This window comes from Nanorana parkeri, unplaced genomic scaffold (genome assembly GCF_000935625.1).
Source record: "Nanorana parkeri isolate BGI_ZX_2015 unplaced genomic scaffold, ASM93562v1 scaffold959, whole genome shotgun sequence".
NCBI classification, from domain to species: Eukaryota; Metazoa; Chordata; class Amphibia; order Anura; family Dicroglossidae; genus Nanorana; species Nanorana parkeri.
This window is the reverse complement of record NW_017307227.1, coordinates 651,483-659,929: the sequence shown is the minus strand read 5'-3', so window position 1 is coordinate 659,929 and position 8,447 is coordinate 651,483. Positions and strand designations below refer to the sequence as shown.

Here is an 8,447-nt window from a genome sequence, read left to right as displayed (position 1 = left end):
TTCGGGGAAATATTAGGGGTCTAAAAAGCCCCCTGATATTTCCCTTTTAAAATAGAAAAAGAAATTGAGGATGCAAAGTCCTCAATCTCTTTTTCTGCAGTCTCCATTCTAAATGAATGGAAAGCACAGAGGCTTCCCATTCATTAAGAAAATATTTTACTATCAAGCTGTTTCTGAATGGGGAGGAGCCTCTGTACAGAGTGCTTCTCCCCATTGAGAAACTTATGAATGAACAGGAGGTGATGTAAATCACCTCCTGTTCATTCATTTATAACTGGGGACACATAGTACTATGTGTCCCCAGTTATTTACAAACACTGGAGTGATCAGCCGATCGCTCCAGTGTTTGTCCTACACAGAGGATTGGTACATACCAGTGACATGTACCGATCCTCTGCCACTCGTCCACGCACAGGGGGGCTGCAACTTCTCTGGATTCCCCTGCTCTCCCGGCAGCGGGGGATACGACGAGCCGCGGGTGGGGCGGAGCCGCTGTGACAGAACGGACGAGCAGTGAGGGGAGAGAGAGGCGCCGGCTGTCAGATCCTGGCCGAGCGTCTCTCTCTCTCCTCACTGCTCTGCATTAGTTAGTGACAACGGCTCCATCCTCCGCCGGTTCCTTCACTTCTTCTCGGATCCCCGCTGGGGAGAGCAGCGGGGATCCAGAGAAGCGGCGGGAGGAGAGGACATGGCGATCTACCAGTGATCGCTACGCGATCGACTGGTAGATCGCGATCGACCTTATGGGCACCCCTGGCCTAATGGCATCAAATACAAATTAAAGGTAGCCAACCTTCTGGATTTTGGTTTACGGTTCCTGCACTAACTGTATTGTGTGTATTCGTGAAGGTTGGTCAAATACTATAAGCTGACCCAGCTAGAATTTGAAAAGGTCTCAAATAAATAATTACATCTAGTGGTCAGTGTAGTACAAACCCTTGGGTCTAAAGCCTGCTGCTTCCTAACTAAAAATGTTCTTAACCTGAAGAAAAAAAAAAGAAAAAAAAAAAGAAAAAAACAATACAGCCACCAAGTTTAAGGAATGGTAAGCCGCAATAAATTGCATTTTGTAATGCTTTAACTACAGGTCTCTGTTATGTGATACTATAATGCACACTCCGTGTGTAATCAGCAATAAGTTTAAACAGATGGCAAAGCAGCAACTGTCTTTAGGTGACCTCTCATTCCCAGGGTCTACAATCATTCTCAGAAAGAGTAAGGTAAGGCAAATAGGTATACCTGCACAGTAATGACAATTTAGGACAGCCGATTTAGATTCCTACATAAAACCAGTCATTTATGGTTGTCTTTTGTTGTACATTAACCCGTTTGCGTCCACAGACATACATAGTACGTCATCGACAGCAAGGCCCTGTAAACAGACTCCCGACTCTGTTTACCTATGTAAGCCAGCTGCCGCCTTTACAATAGAAGCGATTCTGGTGGCTTCTATAGGCCGGTAAAGTGCATGCTACACCCCACCCAACACCCCTGCCATGTTTCCCGGGCTGCTCTGCCCCTCCTGCAGACCTGGGAACCGCATGTTGGGTGCTGGCGGGAAGCTGGGGAGGAGAGCGGCCAACATCCGTTCACCAATCTCCTCCCCGCTCTATGGGAGCAGGAGCAACACGGATTGCACCACTTCCGGCCCCTGAGCTGTCACTGCTCGGCTACTGCAGCCCAGCAATGCGCTATTAAAGTGCAATCTGCATTCAATAGCTTAAAGTGGAAAGATGATACTAGGAGTCTTTTGAACCCCCAGTATCACCTTAAGGAGGACCTGTCACTATCAATTTACTATCACATAGGGAAAAACCCCTATGTGAAAGCAATTAAAAGTAAAAAAAACGTTAAAAAGATATATTGGTCCTTTTTTTATGTGCCCCATCCCCGCGAGCGCACATTCACGCATACGGGTGCGCCTATGTTCGAAAACGTCGATTGCGTTTCACATGCACGCCAGGGAGCAATAATTCTAGGGCCAATATTCAGGCTGCAAAAAACGGGGGGAGGGGGAGGGGTTGCTTTTTAAGGCTCATGTTGATGAGTGTTGTTTAAAAATGTGTTCCAAATAGGCCTGCAATATCCAACTGACTTAGGGTGCCCACACACCTTACGATAATCACGGGAAATCCTGCGATCGTACGATGATCGTAAGGTGTGTGGAAGCCGTGCGACCTCTACTACTGTAAGGTCGCACGACTTAACTTACGAACATGTTCGAAAACCCGCCGAGCATCGTACGATGTTCGGCGGGTGTGTAGCATGTTCGTAAGATAAAAGCCTTGAACGCCGTTCGGCATTGCGGTCATCGGAAGCCCGCCCCTCAGGGGGGGGCGCGGCTTGCGATCATCGCAAGTACGATCTGCCTGTCCAAGATAGGCAGATCGTACGTTTTTTTAATTACCTTACAACCATCGCAAGACAAAAGTCTTGCGATGGTTTTAGGGTGTGTGCCCAGCTTTAAATTGGACCTTTACCCAGATCTTTAAAATAACAACAAACGCACCTTTAGAAATGTTAAGTAATGCCAAAAGTGGACCAGGAAGTAGATGAACTCTATTTGTAAGTAAATGAAAAACAAGTTTAACCAAATGAATGTGTAGCGCCCATCACCTTTTGTGATGTGACTACTATGCATTTAGTGATAGCCAGGGCTGTAGACAGCCTGGCTGGATTTGTAGTGGTGATTACATGGTTAATCCCAGGTGTCTAACCTTGTCTGTACCTCCCTGGGCGGAGCGAGACTCTGTCATATTGGGGGACAGCCAATAGGAGACACTGTAATATGTTCACAGTAGAACCCTTGTACCCTCTCTCCCTAATCAGAAGTTCAATAAACTGTTCAACTAGCATTATAACACTGAAGTGGACATCAATTTATGGGCATCAGAAGAGGGCGGTTAGTGCCAATGGGTGCAGCTGGAAATCAATCCCTAGACCGACTAGATGTGGACCAGGCAAACAGCGGCTCCTTGCGGGGAGTTATCGCTACAAATGTAGGATGATTTTAAATTAGCAGAACTGCATGCTGATGTGATTTTTGAGTAAAAGGGGGCAAAAGGTCCACTTTAAAACTGAGCAGTATACATGGCTACTCAGACTGTGTTTGACCTGCTTTGCGTTGCTTTCCTTTGGATGCAGCATGTCCTACTGAGGTGCATCTAAACTGCAGTCCAAAAGCAACCTCTGCGATTGCCAAAGAGCAAAAGAACGGTCGTCAACATAAGCCCTTATACTGCATTTTCTTCCTGTTCCCACTTACCTCCTCCCTGAGCTCATACTGTTCAATCAGTTTCTTCAGCCTGTCAGCCAGCTCCACATTTTCCTGACGTAGCTTAGTGTTGCGCTCATTATGCTGCTCCATCTGCGATTGGATGTCATTGAGAGTCAGCTGAAAGTGAGAGGTTACCTCCTTCCGTTTCTCTTCCTCCTCCCGGGCTCTTTGTACCCCTTCCTCCTGAGCAAGTTAAAACACAAACAGCTCATGATGATGGTGACTCCTAAACTGAACATACTACCAACTGTAACCATACCCTAACCCTAAAGGCTTAACTTTTAACATGATTGTACCCTACAGCTAACCCTTATAACACTAAAGGTTATCTTACTCAGACTCCTAAACTTGTCACATAAAAAAAAAAAATAATAATAATAATAATAATACTTTAATGCTTAATATATCACTGGCATACAATTGAAACAATGATGTGTATAATCCATGGTTATAAAAATCTGCACTTAGAACCAACGATTCAAATTACACTTGCCTTCAATGTGCGGTTGTGTCTTTGCAGTTCTCTGCATAGGCTCTCCAATTTACTACGAGCTAGGATGGCCTTGCTATGTTCGTTGCGCAGCTGGTCCTTCTCTTGAATAAGCTGACTCTGTTTTTTCTGAAGAATTCTCATTTGCTTCTGGGATGTCCTATGTTCCTCCAACTTTTAGGAGAAGACAGAAAGCATTAAGTAAGAATACAATCATGATATCCAATTTTGGTACACTGGTAATTATGCAGTTTACACAGCTCACCAGTTCTGCATATTTCTTGCAAAGACCAGTCAGTTTTTCTTCTGGAGTACTCAGTGTGTTCAAAGTCTGCATAAGTAGTGTGATCTCCTTACCTGGACACAAAGGGGTGGTTTACATTAGACTACATATTAGGAAGCAAGCAGAATATCTTTTTGGTGTCAATATGGTCTGGTATTAGTCTATTCTGGTATGTAATCCTACAACCCTAATACAAAAGAATAAAAACAAAACCCCACCATGTAAAAGAGAAAAGACATTTTTCATGAATGTGTTGTCTGAAGCTTAATATCAAGTGTTCTGTATCAGAATTAGCAGCCCATTTTAATAAGGGGAAATCACAGGAATCTCAATTAAATTGATTCATAAACAACGCCTGAGTGTGTAAGCTGTGCTGCTTGTATGTCAATTGAGGTTTCATTTCAAATTCTTCTTGGAGTGTACCTTTAAACCTGTTCCATTTATGTTGCAGCACCCACAATCTGGCACAATATTACTTACCGAGCCCCTTTGACTTCTTCTTATCTTGTACACGCTTTTGATCTTTGTCTGTTTCAATAATAGTTCGACTGTCTGCTGCACCTCGCAGTACCTCCTTCTCTCCATTGACTTCAGGCACCACTGTTTCTGTTTCTCCATTCCTAGATTCTGGAGGACCTTTGTTTGTTTCTTCAGGATCTGCAACTCCTTCCTGACCAGCATCCACACAATATGTATTTAAAATGTCTTCAAACTGCCGGCTTAGTTCCTCAGACATATCGCACACACCAGGAGGATGACAAACGGCTCCTTCTCCTGCACAAGAACAACAAAAACTAAAAAGATTTTGTACCTTGGGGGCTGCAAACAGCAGCAGGAATCTATGACAGTCAAGAAGTCAGAATAAAAAAAGGTGACCAGTTGCTCTTACTGCAATTTATATTTTAAAAGAATATCTACAGCCAAATATTTTTATGACATTTTGGACAGAGTAGGAAAGGGTCAAAACTACTGGCCAGGTTTTGATGCCAATTTTAAAAACAAACGGTATTGCCATGTTCCCTCATTGCAGCCACATAGTGGTCCTGTCCAGTGCTCAGGTCCTGTGCTTAGGTGAGCAACAGACCGAGTGTCACTTATGCTCCCTGTTCTATATATAAGGACATCCACCAACCGCTGCTGACTTTCAAACTGCAGTAAAAGTCACATGGACAGTCTCAGAATTCACCATCAGCCCTAATTATGTCTGTACGGATTTCCTGAAAACCAGCTAGCCGCAGAGAGAAAAAGTGCTCCAGATTACTGCTGACCTCTTGAATGGATCATAGGTGGAAGTGCAAAGCCCATCATTTCACAGCTACTATTGCAGTATTTGACGCAATGGAGGTCAGTAGAGAGAGCCCAGAAGGAGTAATGAAAGGCTAGGAGGTCAACAAGTGCGAGGGTTAAACATGAAATCGAACAGGAAAGAGGGACTGGATAAGCAGAGGAGATCTGTATGCAGTGGAGATGCTGCGATACAGTGGCGGCATCGTTACTGGGAGAAATGAGGAACGGAAAAAACACGAGAAAGGCGACTTAATTGTACATAACTAGTACTGCGCTTGTTGATATTGAAAAGACTGCCAGTAAAAATCAAGAGGTTTTGTCTGGTATGAAATAAATAACATGACTTAGGTCAATGAGTGTGATGTTGAGCAGTATTTATCTAGAAAAAAAAGGACAGCTGTGTGAGACATTGTGCAAATTGTTGATAAGTAGTAACGTGGAAAAGAACCAATTTGTGTTGTTTTGAATGTGAACACAGAGGCCACTATTGGGGGTAATATAAAAGGGAGAAGGCGATTGCTGACAAAAGGTTGTTTTTAAAAAATGGTATCTTTAGCAATACCTGCTGAGAGCAGAGTGGGGAAACCTGAGCAATGCCTCGGGATAAGTGGTGCACTATTATGTGTGTTTACTGTCAGGTTTTGGTTGTGGCATGCAATCTATTGGAGAGGCTTCCCTTTACTTCCTGTCCTGAAGATAAGATGAAGTCTCTCTAAAGTGAAGGAAGTCCTCCTTTCACCCCAAGAATGTCCCTATTGGACTATTTCCCCTTTATTCCTGTGCCAACTCTAAAATGTTGGATTTCCCATCACATTTAGTCCCAGAAAATTAATTGAGTGTGAATATTTCCATTGGTAGCTTAGGTATACATATTAACGCCTATATCCAGGTAGAGCGACACTAAACGCAGGAGTTAAAGCTTAATAAATGCATTCAAGAACCTTAACATAAATGTATCTTATGTGTGTATCACTCGGCTGTAGATCCTCAAATCATCTCTGAATTGGTGCTGACACTGTCCTTCCTTCTGGAGGGTGGCTACTTTAGTTCCCCATGATCCCTGTGTGTGTTGTAAAGTAGCCGATGCTGTTAAAGCCAGCAAAAGAGAAGTAGAGGGGAGAATAATTTCTTACGATGATAGATTTGGTAAGGGCCACTGAGAGTCAGCACTAACTTTGAGAAATAAAAATGACTACTTGCAGTTGGGCTGCTCCCGTACTATAAGGGTTAACTGCTTGTTTTTGTCTAGGAGTATTTTGTAAAGCACTTTTATTTACCCGATCCCCCTGCTCCCGCTGGTTACAAGTGGGATCAGATGCGAGGATGAGGATGCAAAAGCCAGGAGTGGAGGGGAAGAGAGGCGAGTGCCCACTGCCACGGGAAGGGAATCAGGTAAATACAACTGCTTTACAGAATCCCCCTAGACAAAAATGAGCAGTTAACCTTTGCAGTGCAAGCCTTTAATTAGGGCAGACAGTGTTGATTTGCAAAGCAAGTTCCAATTTCCATGTAACTGAAACAGTGCGCATTGCACATTACTGGACAAGCACTGCTATGGAGTAAACTGCTAGCAGCATGTCTGTATGTATTTATCCTCTAACACTGTAAAGCTGGCCATAAACTAATACGAAATGCAGGTTGAAAAAAAAAATAGAAAATATTCCTCCATGCACGCTAAAGGGTGTGGTTGAATGAATCTTCTGATGGACCATTGCATTCTGACAGCGGTGGGTGTGTGGCTGTCAGTATACCCAATCAGTAACAGTAGCTGGTTTGCTCCCATTACTATTTGGCAAAAATTTTAGAAACAGCTCCTTCAATTTTCTGATCGCAGGATGCCATACGGAAGCCTGCCGCTGACTCTGACCCTGAATAAGATGCTCCAATGTAGAAATAAGCAGAAAACAAGTTGCACACAGGCTTACCCTCAGTGACATGGGTAGCAGAATCACATGCATCAGAAGAACCCTGGAGCGGGATTGTTTGCGGCTGACTTGGTACGGAGACAGGTGTGAGTGACTGAGTGGGCACGGTTGGTGGAAGCTCGGCGTTTGTGCCATTCTGTATTTCTTGGTCCTTCATTTTGAACTCTTTAAACACTAGAAAAAAAAGACACCGATGAGATACAGATACTGCTGGAATTCCAGGTTCAATTCACAAAGCTTTACACAAGGTTGGTTACTGTATTTACAGTCATGTGGCTGTAATTTTGACATCTCATTGGACTTAGCTAAAGAGAACTGCCGGTTATCCTGGAGAATCAGCTTGAGATTGAGTCTGAGATTGCTCATAAATCCTCAGGTGTCACTAGCAGCAGCTGCTGTTAGTTACTTGTGATATGGGTCATATGTCAGTTGATGTATACTGCAGTGTAGTTACTATTCTATACACACAGCTAGAACCCCACATGTATGTTTGCCCACTTTACCATCTATGCAGAGAAGTTGTACGCCATCCCAGACCGGCACAGCCCCGCCGACACTCACCCTATTCCGCCGCCCGCTGGGATAAACTCAGTTCCGGAAGCCAGCATCAGAATCCCAGGCCCCGAGCAGGACATCCCTTGTCCAATCACATAGAAGGCTCAACATTTACCTAGCCAATCACAAGCAAGAGGAGGAGCTAACGGAAGTGCTCGTCCGATCTGTCCACGCTGCGTCCGGAATCTTAAACTGCAATGCTAAGTACACAGAGACAGGGCGGGATTCTGGGCGCCACCGCGCAGACTACAATTCCCGACATGCCTTGCGCCGCGCTGGTCGCCGAACGCAGCACGTAGTGCTTGTGACAGTATGGGGAATTTGGGAGTGCTAGAGGCTGAGTGACCTTGGACTGCTTAGCGATAGGCTTTGGCAGGAGTACTGAAGGAAATGTAACACTTTCTACCCTATGATAAATTGAAGTGAACGGGGTGGTTATGTGGAAGTCGGGTAGGGTGGGGCAAGTATCTTAGTTTATATTGTCTGGGAAAAAAACACCCTCTAAAGGAATTATTTTACTGGTTAAAGGTTTACTTCACTTTTACTGATTTTTACTATGTACTATACAGCTTACATTGTAAGTTATGTGGCATTCCTCTCCCAGCAGGAATTCCCGATTGGGTTGGGAGA

At 44.2% G+C, this 8,447-nt stretch overlaps 1 protein-coding gene across 1 annotated transcript in view; it reads right to left on the bottom strand.

Annotated features, from left to right (window-relative positions):
- The window catches only part of TXLNA (taxilin alpha), an 18,533-nt gene extending 10,628 nt beyond the window's left edge, over positions 1–7,905 (bottom strand). Inside the window, exons 1-6 of the mRNA XM_018566569.1 lie at positions 7,824–7,905; positions 7,263–7,436; positions 4,531–4,824; positions 4,033–4,124; positions 3,771–3,941; positions 3,266–3,460 (exon numbers count right to left, since the gene is read on the bottom strand). Of these exons, the coding sequence (XP_018422071.1) occupies positions 3,266–3,460; positions 3,771–3,941; positions 4,033–4,124; positions 4,531–4,824; positions 7,263–7,419 (909 nt within the window). The 5' untranslated portion in view covers positions 7,420–7,436; positions 7,824–7,905. The remainder of the gene's footprint in view (positions 1–3,265; positions 3,461–3,770; positions 3,942–4,032; positions 4,125–4,530; positions 4,825–7,262; positions 7,437–7,823) is intronic.
- Between the last annotated feature and the right edge of the window lie 542 nt (positions 7,906–8,447).